Here is a 20,193-nt window from a genome sequence, read left to right on the forward strand (position 1 = left end):
AGCTGCATGAATTATTTTTAATGTACAAATTATCTTCATTTTGTAGTTCAAGTTTAAACTTCTGGGTTTATGCCTGTCGTGTTATCACATGAAGACTAGGGAGCTATGGCTAAACAATTTTGGGTGATTATTTTTCCAGCTTGCTCCAGTTAATTTATTTTTTTTCTTGCATTTTTTCCTGTGTCATGAAGTCACAGCAGAAGTGATCAAGTTTCAATGCAAGAATGAGATGCATATGACACAGTGTAAAGGAGAGCATACGACTGCCTAATACAAGCTGTAACAAGTGGACAGTAGCAAGAAGTTATAGAAATACAAATATTACCAGCGATGTTTTTTCAGTCCTTGTATTGTTGAGGCTATTTGTCTTTAGTGTTGAGGCTGGGTTTTATTCTTTTTAGGCAACAGGAGCTTCCCATTGGTAGGAAAATAGGCGACAAAGATCACTGTAAAATTATGCTGTCATTCTAGTCATGAAGTGTACAGTCATCTTCCTTCATGAGAATTGAAACTATGACCAATTTCACTGTGTGACCGCTCCAACTAAAGGTGGCATGCACTCTCAACTATGGATATTAAGTTAATAGAAAAACCAAAATGGTATATGGTGATGCAGATGTTTTAATCCCAGTGTTTTATGTGGCTTCAAGCTCATACTTCATCTGCTGTTTTTCAAGACAGGAACTGTAGTTACAATGTTAATCTTTTAATTTCTAATCTTTATATTTCCTGGCCTTCCAGTAGAAGAGGCAAAGTGTTCTAGAATCTCATGCATCTCTTGGGAACTTTTTTCATAGAGTTGCTGTGTGGAAAAGAGATCGAAGACCTTCCCCCAAATTTGATTGCTATAACTTCATTTTTGCAAGACTGTGTTCCGCTGTATTTCATTGAAGCTATTTTGGTTTTGAATTGTGCTTGTGATGTTATGTACAGCAGTACTAAATGACAACTAAAGTACTAAACAGAACTCAGGTGTTAGCTGGCCTATGTTAGGTAAAGTGTTTGGATGTGTATCTTGATTAGATATGGCTTCAATTTCAATGTCTGTAGTATTTTTAATCTAGATTGTGATTCTACAAGCTTAGAGTTGTTGGAAATCACATTTCAGAGGATTGTGGGCTGGAAATTACCTATCTTCTTTAATTAAGGGGAAAAAAAAGGTGAATCTTGCCACCATTGCAAAAGTTAGCCTCTGCAAAATCCCTGACTTCTTCCTTCAGCAGCTTTTGTGCTAGGGACATGGCTAGCATATATGAGCTAAGGCAAACTGTAAAGTTGTATCAACAGATTCCACCATTCAAATACCTAGTTAATTAATATGAGTAAGTTGCTTTAGTAATTACTAGCTTTTTATTGTCTTGAAGGTGCCAACTACAAATTCCTGCTTTAGCCAAGAACATCTGAGATGTAGCTGGCTTGTTTTCAAAAGCAGGACGTTTCAAGTTTTATATGTAAATTGAGGTACAGAGTTAATAAAAGAAGCCTGGCAACCCTACAAAATAGGAGGATATTGAATTTCAAATTTCTGCTGACTCAGAAATACTCAAAACACCTTTTTCTACAACCAGGCCTGGGACAAAACTGTTACTCAGCCAAAGCAGGAAGCTCTTCTGGGCTATAAATGGCAGGAACTGTCCAAATACCTCAGTCCCTTTTTACTCTGCCAGATCCTTGGATGTCTGGGCTTGATGTTGCAGCTACCACTGTGGGTGAAGGGTTAAGATACAAAACAGTGGCTATGGCTAGAGGCGAAAGGGAGGAGCAGTTCTCAGAAGCAGTAATTGCTATTCTCTGTATGTCTGATTCTCTTGTGGTAGTAGAGCAAGGAGTTTATCTTTCAAAAGCTTTTCCCTGAATCTCCATCTTGGTATTGGTCCTTCATTTTTTTAAGATGAAATTAAAATTTTCAGTGCGGTAAAGAAACCTTCTCTGCCATTTTCCATATGCTACTTTTTTCCAATAAAGCTAATGCCTTTAGTGGCTTGGACAAGATTTTTCAGCAGGGCTGGAATTTCACAGTAGCTGCAACACTTGTCTGTAGCTTGCTGTTTGCTCTAGGCAGTGTTAAAAATCATTTTTAGAGAAGGCAAATTAAGGCACATGAACTCCCTGACAATTCCCTATTTAAGTTTCAGTAAGCTGAACTGTCCTGTAACAAGTGCTCAGGTGCAGAGACAAATGATGGAAGAGATCAAGATTTTAGGCAGCATGAAGACTCATTTAGGTTGCAATAATAGCATGGAGTTGATAACTTTTGCATAGCCTGTCACAAACAGAAAGACATCCATAAAGTTGTGTAACAGGAAAATGGAATACATCTTAAACTATATTTTTTTAAAATAAATAAGAAAAAAGTTTTAACTGGTATATAAGACTTACTGTTAGTTTCCTTATGATTCTAAATGAAGCAATGCATTTTGTGTTAAATATGTTACACCAGGCTTTTTCTCGGTCCCGATGAATGATGAAAAGGTAAATTCTTAGCACATTTAAGACAGTGAAGTATTTAACATCAGTCAAGATTCAATACAGCCTCAGCACTTCCACTGTCATCCTTTTGGAGGATTTTATTGCTTGAAAGTAATATCCTGGGCTGGCTTTGTGGTTTATGAGTTCTTCACTGGAGAATACTTGTCTCTTGCTGCGTCTTAATTGATTTTTATTGATGTGACATTTCTTTCTTTTTACTAGAGATACTAAAATAATTGTATTTTAGAAATTCTGTTTTCACTTTTTTTTTCTTGTAAAGATAGAAGCAGAACAGATCTAGTATGGGGACAAAGTTGTAATTCAGTTATGAAATGTATTGCATGTTGATGGAGCCTAACACTGTTGCTTTAAGTTTGCAACAGTGTAATGTTACTGCCTTTGTTAGTTTGTCCAAACTATTAACCTGTATTTTATTGTAGAAATACAGCCATTTGAACTTCATCCTGACACCTAAAGCACATTGCTTTACAAGTCTGTCTTATCCTTAGAAGAAGATGAAGGATTCGTTTTCGAGCGTAAAGAAGTTCAGTTGAGTAGCTGGCAGCGCTGTTCATGTATGGCATACAGAGAGTCTTTACTTAGAAGAAATCATTAAAATAATCTATAAATCTAGGTAGGAGAATCTCAGGGTCACGTCCACAACCACACTACTCTGCCTTAGCTGAATTATATTTTTTACAATGTCTTCTCAAAGCAGAGCTGCTTATGCAGCAGTGAGGTATTTGGGGAATTTCAGTACTAGTGCTGACAGGATCTGTTGTTGAACTGGTACAAGTTGGTTGAAACAATAAATTTTAAAGTGATAATAGCAAGTAATTGTGGATAACTAGGAAGAGAACAGGAACCCTTCAGTTTATTACTGTTCAGATTATGTTATTGTTACTTTTTGGTTTTTTTGGGGGGTAAGTTTTTGTGCAAAGGAAACTTTAATGCAAGATTGTGAAAGCTGGTTTGTGTTTATAATCAAAATTAATTCAACCACAAACCAATGTTTATTTCTGGCTGAAGAAAATCAGTATGTAAAGGTTAGGTTATGATTTTAGAACAGAAACAATGCAAAATGAGTGGTATGACTAAAGAAATGGTTTAAATATTGAAGGCTCAAAGAAATAATATTAAAAGAATATGTTAAAGAGTTCAGTCTGTAAGCAGAACTGCCTGTAGTTCTGCATAAGTTGAATTAATATTTTATTCCTTGATGGAGTTACTAAAGGTCAACCAAGTATATTTCTACCAGCGTAATGAATATAGAATTCAGATTACTGATTTCCAAAAAAATGTACAGAGTGTGTACAGCTTTTTCGAAGGTGCTTGCAGTCAGATATATAAAAAATCTGGAAAAAAAATTTTTCTTTAGCTGTATACCGGAAGTGTTTAGATGTCTTAAATTTTTAGCTCACTAGTTTATAGTTAAGAAAACTGTTTTGACAAGACCACTACTATATGCTTAAGTCCAGAGTGATAGGCCTGACCCTATTACGTGATCATAGTTTTCTGCAGTCTGGTGATTAACAAGCTTTGAACTTTCCTGGCTTTCTTAATCCCTTTTAATCATTTAAACCTATTATTTTTTTGACTTCAATTTCAAAAGCCCTTTAAATCTGTCTTACAATATTAATAGCTGATTAAAGTCCTGATTTTCAACCATATTATCAGTGGGAAGTCTATCTTATTACACTGAATATTTTAGAAAAATCTATTTAGGAAAATGTTGATCAAGGGTTGGGGGAGGGGAATCCCAAAGAAGAAACACCAGAACTATACCTAGTAATGTTTATATTTAAATTAGTGATCATATCCATGCAAGAAATTGGGGAAACAAAATGCTACTAACTTATGACATCAATAACTGTATTTCTTTTTCCTTTTAGTTTTCAGGACTGTAATTTTAATTTAATTCTGTGTTGAAATTTAAATCCATCTTTCATTTTAGTAGTAAGTATTGTGGTAAAAAATCTTTCTGCTAATATTTTTGGGATCCCTTTCACCCAGAAATTCCAAGTTTTTTTCTGAAAAGCAGAGATTTGTATAGGATGTGATGCAGCCAAATAAGACTCCAGTCATACTAGTACACAAGAACTGGGTACTAATAACTGGGTAAAAATGAAAACACCAAAAATTCCTCCATGGGTTCTCCAAGATGGTCCTTCATTTTCTCAGCCCTGACATTTCTTTTCCAGTAGCACTGTTTTAAGGTCTGGATTTTTTTAATAAATGAAATGGCCAAGATCTGTGCTTTGAGTTGCACTTAAAGTTTTCCTTAAGCAGATGCTTTTGTTTTGTTAAGCAGTGTAATTCTCTGCCAGGACAATGCTACATGTTCTTTCCCTAGCTGGATTTGATTCTTTGTCATTGATAACTATGAAGTAATTTATTTTCAGCAGTCTTCAGACAGAAGTATCTTAACCTTCCATTGCTATTTTCTCATTACTACTAGTGTGTGCTTTAGTCCTACCTGCATTTCTTCTTCCTAAGCTAAATGTTTTAGCTACATGCTTTTCTGTTTAAAAATATGAAGGGATTAACTAATTAGTAAGGCTGACCACTCTGTTGGTTTTGCTCTTTTTTTTTTGTTTGCTCTTTCCTATTTCTATATTGAAGTAGTTCATTGATGTCTTCAATATTTGACATAAGTTGGAAGCTCAGGTTGAGTTAGTTGCAGATCATGATGCCTGGTTTCCTCCCTAAGTTACTACTCTCTGGGATGCCTTTACCCCTGCCCATATTTTTGTTCTTTTTATTTACCTACTTGGCTCTGCATCTGCCTGTAATTTCAAATTACTGTGTTTGAATGGGTTCATCTCATTGTCTGCTAGAATGTTGTGTTGCCACTACATGCCCTTGCCAGTCTGCTTTCATCTGTGGATTTCATCAGCAGCTACTGTACCTAACTCTAGGTCACTCAAAAATGTGTGGCATGCTGTTGGGTCTAGTGCGGATCCATGTTGAAGTCAATCTGAGATGTGCATTCTCTCACAGCCCTAATACTTTCCTAATGGAATGTCTGAAAAGTCTTTTAGGCAGTTTCCTCTTTTGTTGGTATAAGTGGACTATTGCAAAACTTAGATTTTTCTGGAAGTAGGCTTTCTTTGGGATCGTATTGCTATCATACAATCCCTCTTTAATCCTTCAGTTTTTCAAGGAAGAGATTCTGGACTTGCATTTTGTATTTGGCAACGAAGCAGCATTTACTCAGTAAGGAAATTTTCTAAAATTGTCTAACCTTTATGAAGTCATCCTAGAGTAACAATGAATGATGATCAACTGTCATTAAAACCAGATATTAATGTAGAAGGGGTCCCTGTTTTGCTGTCATCTGAGGCCAAGAAAGAATAAAAAAAGGTAGGGGAGACCAGCTGCTCTGTTATGGAATAGGAGAGAGGCTAAAGGGGAGAGATTTTGAGGGAATGGGGAGTTGTGGTACCTTTCAGATGGGGAAGCTGGGAGACTATAGCAAAGCAACAGAGGAATTTATGGAAAAAATGAAAAAGTAAATATATCAAATTGGTGGAATAAAAACAGTGCAAGGCAGGCAAGAGACTGAGACTTTCAGGATATGAATGAAAGCCCTTTACTGTTGGTTTGGGGTTTTTTTTCTTTTTTGATGGGGAAAAAAAAAGATGTCTTAAAACAAATATTTGGACTAGGGTGCATGTATGTGCCAGTTACACAAAACTTTAATTTTGGTTTAGCTGATTGCATCTGGTCCATGATGAATTTGGCTGCTGAATTTATACACAAGGTGTGGACTGGGTTGTGGGTTTTTTTTCATCTTGATTTAGAAAGTGCATAGCCCCCAGAATCTGCCTTAGCAAGCTTAAAGTAATAATCCAAACAAATAAAAGTCATGGTACTTACACTCAATATTTGTGTGCTTGAAAAAGACTACTAGGATACTCAGAAGAGTAAGGCTACATTATACTTAACTGGAATTTCTAAGCAACTGTAGCCTTGTCAAAAATGCAGAAATACTGCCTTGCTTTAAGTAGTATTTTACTCTTGTAGGAAGAGCAATTCACTTAATGCCTTTTGACCTATGTATATAGATCAAGTCAGAAGAAATTGAGTTAGCAGTTATGGCAGCATTACTCAATCTGTCTGATAAATTGCAGATGGAAGCTAAGAAACAGGCTGACCTTCTATACCCATCCCCCATAAATCTGATGTGTTAGAGATATCTTGGGAGCTTTTGCTTGGGTTTGCTTCGTGCATTGGTCTATAAATGCTCATGAGGATGCACTGTTGTAGCAGGTTCACATACGGTTGTGTTTCTGACCTGAAAGATCTTGTGGGATGTATTAAGTGTATTTGGTAGAAAGTAGTCAATACAGCCTGAGAAAGAACACGTAAGCATCAGTGTCCCACAAGCTGGTTGTCCTAGTTTTTACAAGATTAATAATTAAGAAAAACCAACAGAAAAAGGACTGCACTTCTTTTTTTAGAACAGTGAAAGTAGCCTTAACATTACCTGAAAGTTGAAGCAGCATCATTGCTGAATCATTCTTATGGAAACTTCTTTAGATTAATCTGAAATACAAGACGACTATACTGAAGTCCTTAAGGTTTTGTAACGGCTTTGAAAATTTATGAAGAAATGCTTCTGCAGAGCTCTGTCTTAAAAGGTCTTTTCTTTTATTGATGAAGCATAGCCTAGTATAGCATAAATTCTGCTTGTCTTGTCCAGTTAATACAACCAACATCACCCTCTGTTCCTTTTTTTGATGACTTTTCTGCAAAGTTCAAAGAACATGTTAGAAGTCCTACCCTTTCATACATTCCATTTTTAATCAATCTGGGAAATACTTAAAACAGTAACTGCCGCAAAGCATGTCAAGTACAATAAGCTTATGGAATAGCAAAGCCCAATTGCATTTAAAGGGGAGCAAGGTTTGCACTGTGGCAAAAAGTTTGTATTGGTTTCTGTATCAAACAAGGCAGAGGAATGTCTGCAGATATATGTTTAGAGCTTCCTAGATTGTTTTACTGTCACAACTTTGTATTACTGAAACAGTTTTAATCTTTTTTTGTGTGCTGACTACTCACATTGATGGTTAATGCAAAAAAAATTCTTTTATCTCTAGCATCTTGTTCCTTCACAAGTATTCTTGAAAATATTGATGAAAATATTACTCTGATATGTATGCAGTTTTTTGTACCTCTTTGTTTTTGTGTAGTCTGCATGATGGAGATTTTGTCTTGGCTATTCTGGTCCAAGCAGCAGTGTATATGTCTGTGCTGATTTTTAGTTTAATATATGTGCAATTTTTAGCTATTGTTTCTACATAAGTTTTGCTTAGGTTGGTGGATTCAAGTCAGAAATTTTGAAAGGTGAATTAATTTTGAAGCTATGAAAATATTGCCATTTTTAGAACATGTTTGCTCATCACCAGTTTTTATTTTGGGCTTTAGGACAGGTGAGTTCTACAAGCTTTTGAGGAAACTCTTGTTCATAGAGCAGATCTGAACTTGATATTAATTTGGAGTTTTTCACCAGTACATTCTTAGCGTAGGCTGTATTTTCTTTTTAATTTGGTTAAGGCTTTGTAAAATTGGGTTCTGCCTGAAGGGAACTGTGCCTTATGGCTGTTTGTTACATTAGAAGCATTATTGTAAAAATGCTGACTGCAGTCCAAACACATTAATTTTCATGCTCTCTCATATTAGGAGCTGGGACATAAAAAAGTGTTGAGTTGTAGGATTACCATTTCAGAAGGATATTTAAAATGCATTGCATAAGTCAGAGCTGAACTTGCAGGTTCTAGTATACTTAAAAAATGAAAAGCAGACATTTAATAAAAATGTTACATTTCTGCAAAAAACAAAATTGAGATGATAAACTTGTAGGTGAATGCTAGGTAAGTCATATACATGTAAGAGGAGAAGAGTATGCCACCTTCATCAGGTTTTTTTGTAGCACTGTAACCAAATAGAACATGTTGGTCAGAGTTGTATGTCCAGCTGTTACGCACAGTAAAACTCTTCCAAGTGGTCTTGGCATTTTTTTTGATAGAGTATATTTAGCTGTATGTACAGCCAAATTTCCTTAACACCGTTCTGGCTGCGTGTAATATCTGTCCTCAGAATGCGTGCAACAATCTTTTAGTCTGGGTCTGTGCTACTTTGTTTTCAGGCTTGTGGAAAGGAAAAATATTTAAGATTAATGTAGTTGTGAATTTATAATTAATGTTGTAGGGGGCTAAGTTTGATATTATGTATGTATCTGCATGTACGTAAAATTTGGTTCTGGAAACATAACAATTGGGAAGGAGGAAACTAACATGAAGTTCAGATCTGAGTTCTGGTAGAGTTATTGGTTACAGTAAACAAATGAGGAAAAAAGAGAGGTTCAGGATAGCTTTGTCTTTGGAAGTTGAAAATGTCCTGGATAATTAAAATTTAGTATTTCAAGATTTTTCTCACTGAAATATATCCCATTTGTTAATGTTCTGAAGTTATGGAGTTAGGAACTAATGGGAGGCATTCAAATGACCTTGCTCAGCAGGCTAATTCAGACATTCTGTATCACTGTGCCCCATTGTAGTGAAAGGACAGAGAGACTGCTTTTCCAGAGTGTCAATTGAAGTTGGGTCTTTGTTTCTTGATGAAACCTAGGGGCTTAGCTTGCTCATTTGTCCTGATAAGTTAAATGCCTAAACATGCCTTTTTGTAACCACGTTGGAAAGAATACTGTTTAAAAAAAATATGTCGACGCTGAAAAGAGTAGTGTAAAGCACTGTGAAACTTCTCATTTAAACTGGATTAGGAGATGCATGGTAGAGTAATGATCTTTGTTAGCACCTATCTGCAGCTACCTCACTTGAGCTTTGATCAGAATAGGGTATGTTGGAGTGACTATGATACGATGACATCTAGAGGTTAGACCAAGATGTTGTGGCTTAAGAAATTCCGTAATGAACTGAGTGTGGGGAGAAAGCTGCTGTCTTCCAAAAGTGGAATTTTTACCCAAGGTACAATCAGCCTATTGGACTGTCAGAAGCCATCAGCTGTGATGCTTAGAGGCTGGGAAGTGTGTATCTTGGGCAGGCAGCTGCACCAGTTTGGTGGAAATATGCAGCTGTGTGGTGTGATAATTGCTGCAGTCGGGGCACTTTTTCTGTCCATCTTCATGACTGTGTGCAGCTGCCATTTTGAAGGGGGTGGCTGGAACACTGGCTACTCTTCCAGCAGATTAAATGTCTGAAAGACATATCAAAGTGTTTAAATGTATAATTTTTGAAATGTACTACAGTTTGTTTTGACACCTACCTATACAATCTTTCTGTAGACCCTTGCATGTTTTTATTCTTAGGCCCCTTTTCTGAAACAGGATCTTGAGCAGTGATGAAGAGACTGCTATGACTTTGAAACTGTATCACAGTTTAGTACTGGATAGTTGAAAAGAATAATCATTATTTAATGTTCTAGGATGTTTTGAACTTTGAATTTCACAGGGTAGAAAATAGAAAAAAGTGAAGTTGTGGTCCCTTCAGTTCCTTTGCTCACTTTCATAGCATATTTGCTTCTCTTCTACTTCCTAGTTTAATGCTAGGTATGTAAACGTATAATACATGTACAATATGTTGTTCTGGTTGCTTAGATTGTTTTAAATGTCCTTATTTAAAATTTTTTGACTGCATATCTTTAACTTCAATTTTGCATTTAGTATCCTTGGCTCCTAAAATGTTTTTTTTGGAGAAACTCTCCCAAATCTAACCTTCATCAGTTAGGAAGAGCCAACTGGTGCTTATCAATCTTGCCTGCGAAACACATGTTGGGAAATACTATGTAAGCTGGTCACTGTGCTAGCTGCACATTTAAATTTATTAAATACTTCAGCAGCTGTGTATGAAATATAATATGCATCTTGTCTTAATGTATAAAGTACTAATAAAAGTTTGAACTCTACAAGACTGTTCCTTTATGGGAAATTTCCTTTGACAAGTTGCTATCAAAGCAATATCTTTAGGGGTCAAGGAAGAATATTTGAAAAATGCCATATTCATGGTGAAGGAAGGGGGTGGTGGTGGAAAAAAATTGGGTAGGCTAAGGTTCACCAAAGGAACCATTCTGCAAACCTTGGGGTAGCAACTGTGTGCCTCCCGCACCCCTCTGTGGTATGTCAGTAACATACCCGAGGCGAAAATCACACATATGTTAAACAGCATTCCCATTATGTTACATGGTTTCTGTTGTAGCTGATTTACTAGTCTGAGTAAGTAGTGAAGGGTTTTATTTGTTTTTTTTTTCCTCTAAATAACTGTGGGGGTTAAATTGTGGTTTAAAAAAAAAAAAAAGTGAAGAAACACAGGATCTGGAAGCTTTAAAAAGTTCAAGTATAGATATTATTTCTATATCCTCAGCAGATAAAATTGTATTCAATTCTAGCTGAAGTAGTCTGATTTCTGGTCAGAGGAAAAGCATGCAGTGTTACTTTTAGTGAAGAATGGTGGTGACTTTACGTGGGTATATTTTTTAATGGGCAAAATTATCTCCATTGACAATATGGATTGCATATTAGCCAAGGGTATATCTGTCTATGACAGGCAGATCCTTTTAACAAATGACCTGATTTCATTTTAAATATGATTGCAAGTTGCATAAGAAGAGTTAGTGTCCTTTGACTTCTGAAAGATGTTCCTTTTAGAATTTCCTGGTAGCTCTTTGCTTTTTCTCTGATACGTAAGTATTTTCTATCAATAAAATGCTTATTAAGACATGACAAATTGAGATATTGGGGAGGTGTAGCAGCATTATGAAGAGACTGGTATCGGGCTAGTCCCTTTTTCAGTAAAGAAAAAGAGCCTGATGCTATTCACTACAGAAAACATTGATTTGGAAGTAAATGTAAGATCACAACAGTTAAAATTTGTGGCTTAAAGACTGGTAGTATGGTAAACTATAAAGAAGACTTAGCAATTAAACCAAGTGACCTGAATCTGTTATTGAACAGTGTGTTACAGTATAGTCTGCTTCCTATAAGAGTCAAATGTGAACCCTGTGTTTAGAAAGAGAATGTGGATGGACCCCACTGTATCCTGATTAGAAGTGACTACATGAAGGGTTTAGCAGCAAAGTGGATAAATGGATGCAAGTCAGTGTGATACTATGGCAAATAACCTAAGGCAGTCTTTGCATATGTAAACAAGAAAAATAGGTCAGTCAGTTGATGTCTTGTATGTTTGAGTGCAGCACTCCTGAGCTTGAGAATGTGTCCCGGGTTGATACTGCATTTTAAATGGATGCTGAAAAGTCAAGTTTCAGTGAGTATCATCAGAAAATGCTATAAGGAATGGAGAACGTACACTTTAGCTGTTTATATGAAACAAAAATCAATTTGCAAGATAGCTTGATTGTAGTTGGTTGGTGACCAGAATCTTTCCTCAAGAGGAGTAATCTATGGTTCTGCAGTTGACTGGAGCAAGGAACAAAAACAGAGGGCAAAGGGACAGTGGGAACCTTCTGCCTTCTGCAGTGTGAGTGGAGAATTATCAAATGGACACTTGACTTTTAGCTGCTTGCATTATGTATGACTGTCTTACAAAACAATCAATCAAAAAAACCCGAAACAAAACCAAAAAACCAAACCCTGCAGAAAACCATCGCGGTTAGATTTGTGGAATATTTTGAGATGGCAAAAGATTTTGCTCTGAGGCAGAACAAAAGTGAGGTCACTCCTTAAAGGTTTTCCAAAGTGAGTGACAGTGCAGCCTGCAGCATGACTAGTAGTAGCCTGTGCTGGGGGAGGCTGGGTTCCTTTTTCCCTCTGATTCAGACAGTGTAGGCAACCTGTTCTGTTAAATTGCCTATTAGGTTAAGGTAGCAAAGAAAGTTTCTCTCAAGCTCTCACTTTCATCAGAGGTTGCCTGTATGGACTGCAGAAATTTTCCTGAATAGCCTGTTGTTAAAGTATAATTTTTTTTCTATAAAATATTTTTGGTATTGATTATAATAGTTTTATCTGATACAGGGGGAAACACTACAGCTGGTTTTAGTGTTCATGTTGTCTGTATTCCTGTAATGTTGTGTCAGATCCAAATTATAAGATCAACGTACAGTTTATGTTATGAAGTACGATGATTTTGGATATATAGTAAACCAAAGTATCTGATATAGTTTGAAGCTGTGATATAAAGCAAAAGTTTTGTGTGATGTTAACTTTAATAAAAACGTAAAAAATTTTTTTGAAAACTTTACTGTCTTTGTAATACCTGAGGTACCTGAATCAAGACATATTACATAGTTTAACAATATGCCAGTTTGAAACTAGAAAACTACATTTTATGGCTATATTCTCAAAGGACTAACTGCTTTATGTTTTGTGGTTTTTTTTTCCCAAGGTATGGGCTGAAGCCAAACGACCAAATTTTGGCAGAGGAAAAGCACAAAGAACTGTAAGCTCTTTTATGGTGATATACATGCATGTTACATGTATTTACTTTTCTATGTACATACATATCTTGTTATTAAAGACCTGAAGCTAAAATTTTGTGTTTTCATAAATAGCTTCTGCTCTTCAGTATTGTCTGCTGTAAATTACACAACTTGTCTGAAAACTAATTGTTTAAAAAAAAAAAAAAAGTTTTTTCCTTGATTTGTTTTAAAAATTCTTTTCTTAACTGCAGTTGGTGCACATGCAATTTAAATGTCTTGGTGTTCATCCTAGTTGGTTTTATGTATGACAGTGGTTACAATGATGGCTAGTGCCTGCCTGCAGTTTGTCTGTGTGTAAGTGAAATGTTTGTTCATATCTGGCAGAAATGAAGAAGATTATTTTTTTTTTTTCCCAGGTTCAGTGTTGACTCATTATTTTAATTTGCTTACTTGTGTGATATCATGGCCATTCCCACCTTCACAAATTCACATCAACACAGTTGGGCTGTGGTGTGGAATGTAGCTAAGAGTCACCAGTGTCCTGTCAGTTATATTGAAATTTGTCTTGTTTTGGCTAATCTGATTTTGTAGCCTAAAACCTCTTGTTTCTGGGGAAAAAATGTTCTTTTGTCTTGCAGGAGAAGTAGCCAGAGGAAGCTTAATCAAACGTTGCAGTAACAGCATATTCAATTATTTTGCTCCTTCATTAAAGATGTGACCAAACCAAAGAATCTTGAAGTTCAAATTTATTCTGATTTTTAGATAGTCTTCCATGGTCAGGCAAAATAACATTTTTTATTTTTTTTTTTTTTATTTTCGCACACTATGTACTAAAAATAAAAAAGCTCTACAACTGAGTTGAAAGCAAATACTGGGTACTGTGCATAAGCATGTGTATATATGTTTGGAAAATGCAAAGTAAAAAGACTGGTAGGCATTGTCTGCATATTATCTAGATATGGGGGAGGGGGATTCTGAGTTAGTATGCCTGGTTTTGAAGCCTTTGTGGGTTTTGTTGTTGTTGTTGTTTGTTTTTGTTTCCCCCCGCCCAGTTACAGTAGCTTTTAAAACAGATACTGAAGTTTTCCCAGTTACTGACTTTTAAACTGTACACATGTTTTGAAAGTGGAGGGGACTTAGAGCTTGGTATGCTTTCTGTGATGACCTATTAGCTCAATCAAGAGTTACTATATTAAATAGGTGAAAAGTACTCACTAAATAAAAGATGTCACAATTGGAACATTCCTGCTTTTGTATGTGTAAGCATACAGGTTACATAAAGGCAATACTGTAATACTTTTTATTTCAGAATTTAGTTTAAAAATTCTCTTGTTCTTAAAGCTCTTCATTAAGTGAAGTAATTGTCTCTTTTATTACTGCTGTTTTTAATTACTGCACATTAATACCACTGGCTGCAGAGCTATACTCAGTGCATGAACTCCAGTTTTCTTCTTGCCTCATTCACTCACTGTTCTCTATGAGCTGCCTGAAAAACGATCTGTGTGAATGTCCTCTTTGCCATCCCTGAAATCTGTATTATGTAACTGCTTTTTTTTTGAAGATAGATAGTTGGTATGAAAGACTGTAGGAAATGCTTCACTTGTCAGCCCTTAAATAATTTTATTCAGTGTCTTCTCCATGATGACTAGCGGAATATTTATGTAACAGTCGTATTTCTGAATAAGGTACAGATTTTTAGGATTACTTTCACATTTCTTTCTTTCAGGATAGAGAGTGTGGGGTATTTGGCCCCTTTTGTGTGCATCTGCATGATATAAGAAAACCACCTTTTTTTCTTTTCTATTTTAAACTTTCAGTGCTTGCACATGATTGTCTGTTTCCATTATTACACTAGCATTATTTTGCATTATTTCATAGTATCCCTAAACCACTTAAGCAGCTTATCCATGTGTAAGATCAGGTAACTGTTTCAGATGAATTAATATCTATAGCTGTGAGGTTTTCCCGTGTTAAAAGTTTGGATATTTCTCAGTAAGGACATAGATTTCAAACAGTAAAAATGTATTCTGGTAACAAAGATTTAATTCCTTTGGAAAAAGAGTTATTTGCTAAAAGCCTTAGTGATTAAATTACTAGCCAAATTTTCATGTTCTTTCAGAGGAGGGAAAAAGACATTTAACTTATATTTGAACATCATGGTAATGTACCTGTGATGTTAAAACTGCTTGAGCTTCAGGCAAAAGACAGGCAACAGCAGTTGCCTTTGATCCGTAGATAAGACTGGTTTTATGTAGAGTACTATCTCTAATAACAGAGTACTTGTGGACAGCATAATTATGATTAACCTATTAAATGTGTTGGATCATTAAAAAAGATACAAGCTAGAAGTATTAAAATTACTAGCATGTTGAGGGGCTAAACACAAGTTAAGTGACATACAGGTCTGTGTTTTGGAAAGTACAAGTTGTGCTGTGTACACAAGCTGTATTTGCACAATAGATACTGATTAAACTGAACCTTTTGATGTGAGGTATTTCATTTGAAGTAGTTTAAACATACTAAAATCCTGTTTGAGCTCTTTATTAGGTATGTTGCATATTACTTAATTGCGTATTAGTTACTGATATGTTTACAGCATAGTCACTTCTTAAATAGAGGGTTAAACTGCTTTGATTAAATAAAGAAAATTCAGTAAAACTGAAGTTTTACATGAATCAGTTGCAACAAACCTTTCTTTGTTTTTTTGTTGTTATCACTACAGTAGATCCTAAGATGATTTGTATGCTGTTGGTTATAATGAAAGAGTTTGAACATGCTTTTGCCATTGACCTTGGCATCTTGAGTGTTGCTGGATACTTGACTGGGGAAAAACTCTCATAAGTCAGTGTCATGTTGTTTCAGGAGAGACCTTTGGAACTTTTCTAATATGCTGTGTTGTCGTGTTCTCGGACCATGTTAACTGTACGGTACAGAACAGATTAAATAGTGTTGAACCTCAGAGCGCTTTCAGTCCTTCAAGCTAAATTATCTGATTTAATTTACAGATGAGTCATTAGATACTTAACTATCCTTCTCTGATATTTAGATTGGCTTTCATATTTAAAAGAAGTGCCAGTTCTAGGGAATGGTGCAAGACAACTTACCACTAGGGTAATTGTTGCTGATTTGGTTATAAACTTATTCTTAGGTTCAGTGCCCTTATAACTAAGGTGTTCTTCTGAACCTGTCCTAATGTTTTTAAGTCAAATGCAAACAAAGTTAGGCTGTACGTGTTTGTGTTCAGTGCCAAAATCCCCCTGCTTAAAATATTTTGTCTTCCAGTCTTTGAAATGTCAGCAGCTTTTATATTGACTTACCTAGTAATGAAGACCTTTTTTGGCATTCTTCCTCTAATAGTATCACAAGGGTTTCTCTGACTGTCAGATGTCCTTCAGTTTCTTAGAGATCACTTCTATGTAGCTGTTCTTCACAAAAATCTAAATTCTGTTCAATAATGAATGCCTTATCTCCAAAGGTAATTGGGCCAGCTATACCCTGACTTGGCTTGATCCTGTTGTCCTTGAATCTTAGTTATCTGGAGAGATAAGTACAGTCACTAAGACAGACTGGAGTTGGTTTACAGGTGTGGTATCGTACCTCTATTTTAAGAGCTAAGGTATGAAAGATCACCTTTTTTTTTTTTTTTTTTTTTCCCTTTCCCCCCTGCTTCCAATTCACTTTGACTGTAGCAGCCTTTTAAAATTGTGTCTTTTCATTAGTGTACATTTTTTTATCTTAAAGGAATTTGTTATCACTAAAGTTGTAAGTTGGTGCATGTATACATTCTTTTCAGAAATTAGAAGGAAAAATCTTGGCCCCCCCCCCCCCGCCCCAGTCAATTCCTGAATGCACACAAGGTGGAGGGTTACTGTCCTGCAGCTCAGCCAGGAAGTGGAATGGGTGGAAGCTCCTTAGCCTGCTTCTAAGTAAAATTAGCAGATTAGTTCAAAACATTTTAACTGATGATCAAGGCAAGCATGCCAATGTCATAGTGAATCCGATGAGCAATCATATTTGTTTTCACTGGTGAGTTTGTTATTCTGCAGTGAGGGAACAGTAGTATCTTCCATTTGCACAGGTGTTTTACAAAGTAAGCATGCATTTGTGGCTGAAGAGATGTGCTGGAGATGTTTCCCACCTCCCTTAACCCAACTAACCCCCTGTGACTTTGAAGAGAGTTAAAAAAGAGTTCGATCCTGGAGATGTTTCCCACCTCCCCTAACCCACTTAATCACCTGTAACTTTGAGGAGAGGAAAAAAAGATTTCCATCCTGGAAGACTGCTGAGGAAACTTGGACATAAAAGGTTGATGAGGCCTTAATGATCCATATGTTTTTCTCCTTCTGAGAACAATAAATCAATATAAACGGAGAAAAATGGAAGTATTTCTCCTGACCGTTTGTATAGTCCTTTTACAAGAATTACTCCTATTTTTAATTCTCAGAATTGGACTGAATGACTTTGAAGGTCATATTAACCAAGTATAGACTTCTTTGTGTGTGCATGCATGTGTTATTGCCTAGGCTGTTTGTTGTCTGTTTTGTTTTTTTTTTACTATAGTTCCACATCAAAAGTTTTTGAGGAGAATAAATTCAAGCTAGCTGCAGCAAGTGATGGGGTGTGACCTAAGTTGTCTTGATACTAAAATAGAAACACTTAATTTGTTTACCTAATACCAATACAGAGTCCATTTTCACTGTGTAGAGTAGTGTTGGCAGAGGTGTTGGGGTTTTTTTAGTAATATTCTCTTTTACTAAAATATGGGCTGTAGCAAAATCTTGGTAGCTTGACTAGCTTGTATGAACAGGTGACTGAAATATATTCATTGTGAGTCTTAAAAGCATTGTTTGGAGTTTAGTGGTACCACTGAGTCTGTAAGCAATACTTCAGGACACTTGTTTTAATACAGCTTTGACTGCTGGTTGCACAACTTTATAAACTGTTTTTAAGCAGTTTTGGCCATGATGGAACGCTTAACTTTCAAAAAAAGTTAGTTGAAGGAGAAAGTAGGAAGAATGGCAGCTATTTTGTGCCCCAGAGCCACCTCTGCTTCCATAAAATATCTTTTTACAGAGATAAAGGCCATGAAGTGAGAAAGAGGAAGAATATAAATCTAAGCTTCCTTTCTCTTCAGTCAGTTGTTTGATGTGTTGCAGTCAGAAGGGAGGGCGGATGTGTTGGTCCACTGGAAGTTTGCTGATGGGAATTTTTTTTAGGTATTTCATACTTAGCTGCATACTTGCGATATGAATACTTTTTCATAGTGCAACTGAACAAGGGAGTGAGGGACTCTTAAGTTTGAGAACAGCTGTTTGGGTGACTGATGCAGTTTTTAATTATCTGTACCATCTGGATTTTTGTGTGTGTGTGTTCTAGTTTTGCTTAGCCAAGGTGTGTGTAAGTAAGTATTGGAAGGGTGAATCTTGGGAGCATAGTAGACCTGTTTCAGGATTACAGATGGCCTGTATGATCCTTTGGAAAGAGTAGAGAAATTTACAGTAGGGGTTTAGAAGTAGTCTGGGTATGTTAAAAGCTAGAGTGAAAGGAATTTGAACATCTTCATGGGAATGTTGTAGTGGAGTTTCCTTGTATTTGGGGGGGTTACCATGTGTAAATCACTATCGCAGTACTTAAGTGCAAAAGCTAAGGGACTCAACCCCAGACCCATTTACTATGCAACCATGCCTGATGGCTCAACATGGAGTGAGAGAGATGTGAATGCTGGGGACATAAAGAGGTGCAACTGTCTAATGCTGTTGGAAACAACCAAGCTACAGTATTTTGTGCCTTATGTAGCTTATGTAGCTTTGTAGCTTATGTTCAGTAACTTTAAAAAATCTTTCCGTATATGTTGCTTTTAGGATTTGGTGTCCTGTTGGTGTGTAGTCTCTCTAAAATACCTTTGTTTTTTATCCACCTGTTATCCCCAAAACCTAAAAAAGAGGGTAGAAAACTCTTTTGGGGTAAAGAGATACTAAAATATCAGAAATACGAAGCTTTAAATCTTTTGTTGCCCTGCTCGACATATGCTGACAACATAGATGATTTGTATGGTTGGGGTGATGCATGAACCTGTCACAGATGTCTGTCAAAGTTGTTGGGTTACTTTATATAATATTCCTCATTTGTAATTACATTTTAGTGGATTAGTATATTGTATGAAATGTGATTTGACAATGAAGTAATGTGGAAAACTGTTATGGCAATAACAAGATGCCCAGCTTTATGAAAAAGCTTAACAACTTTCATCTTTACACAACTTCTTTTTTTAGATTTCCTCCTCATTTTTTTAGATCAAGCTATCATACTGGCCTGTTTCCTGGTGTAGAGGTTTGTATGAAAACTTCAATAAAAATGTCTACTGTGGAATCGATACTCATTTTTACAAAATCTAATATTTTCAGAATTGCTACAAATTGAAACTTCTAAGCTACTCTTTTTAATGAATAAATAGTAATTTAGAATAATCAGTCTTTTAAATTACCACCTTCTCCAAAAGGAAATATAAATTCTGTTGTGTATTGACACTTACTATTCTATGACGTGTAATCAAGCACTTCTTTAAGTAAACTTTCATTAATGCTTGGGAATTCTGTGGAGTAACAATCCAGATGATGTGCTGTGGATATTTGAAAAACATGTAAATGTAATGAAAGAGATTGATGGTTGGGAAGAACTCTGTTGATCTGGAATGCATTTTGTTAATCCTGTTCCTTGGGTTGTTGGCTCCCTCTGTAGAAATTACGTTAAATTGCAGTTTGATTTCTCTAGAATTGTTTTATCACTCTGTGGTGTATATATAAAGACTTGGCTCACGTGTAGAAAAAGAATGATTTATGGTTAGCTACAAAATTTCTATTACAGATTCCTCCCTCTATTTTTCCTTTCAGTTATCTGCCTGCCCACCCCCTACCTAATTCTTTTGAATACAGCACAAATGCAAATTAGTGTTACACCAATCATCTCATTTAAATTCTTGGTAACGGACAATCCTGCGTAAAATTTCCAAAAATTAGGAATCTAAATATAGCAGAAGTGCTTTTTCCTTCTTTGATGGAGGCAGTCTTTACATCTGCTTAAAATTAAAATAAAAACTTGGAAGAGTTAATTATATTGTAATTTCATTTTGCATCCTGCTGTTGATGATATAAGGAATCTGCAGGTTACTTATACAGGGTGGTAAAGATATTGGATCAATATTTTTAAATTGTGCTTATGTATCAATGCAGTATTGTAATTAAGCCTTTTGCCTCTCTTTACGTTATTTTGTGTATATAGTGTACTAAAGCAGAACTTTGCTACCTAGTTTTATAGGCTCTGTTAGGATATTCT

The 20,193-nt window shown here is 35.8% G+C and overlaps 1 protein-coding gene across 3 annotated transcripts in view; it reads left to right on the forward strand.

The window, feature by feature from the left end:
- Positions 1 to 20,193, forward strand: part of ADK (adenosine kinase) — a 296,805-nt gene that overhangs the window by 22,574 nt on the left and 254,038 nt on the right. For all 3 annotated transcript variants that reach the window (XM_010567786.1, XM_010567787.1, XM_010567788.1), the window contains one exon: positions 12,828 to 12,881. In XM_010567786.1, the coding sequence (XP_010566088.1) occupies positions 12,828 to 12,881 (54 nt within the window). Of the gene's footprint in view, positions 1 to 12,827; positions 12,882 to 20,193 lie in introns of those variants that run through there.

Source organism: Haliaeetus leucocephalus, unplaced genomic scaffold, assembly GCF_000737465.1.
Source record: "Haliaeetus leucocephalus isolate CR32 unplaced genomic scaffold, Haliaeetus_leucocephalus-4.0 Scaffold229, whole genome shotgun sequence".
In the NCBI taxonomy this organism is placed as follows: Eukaryota; Metazoa; Chordata; class Aves; order Accipitriformes; family Accipitridae; genus Haliaeetus; species Haliaeetus leucocephalus.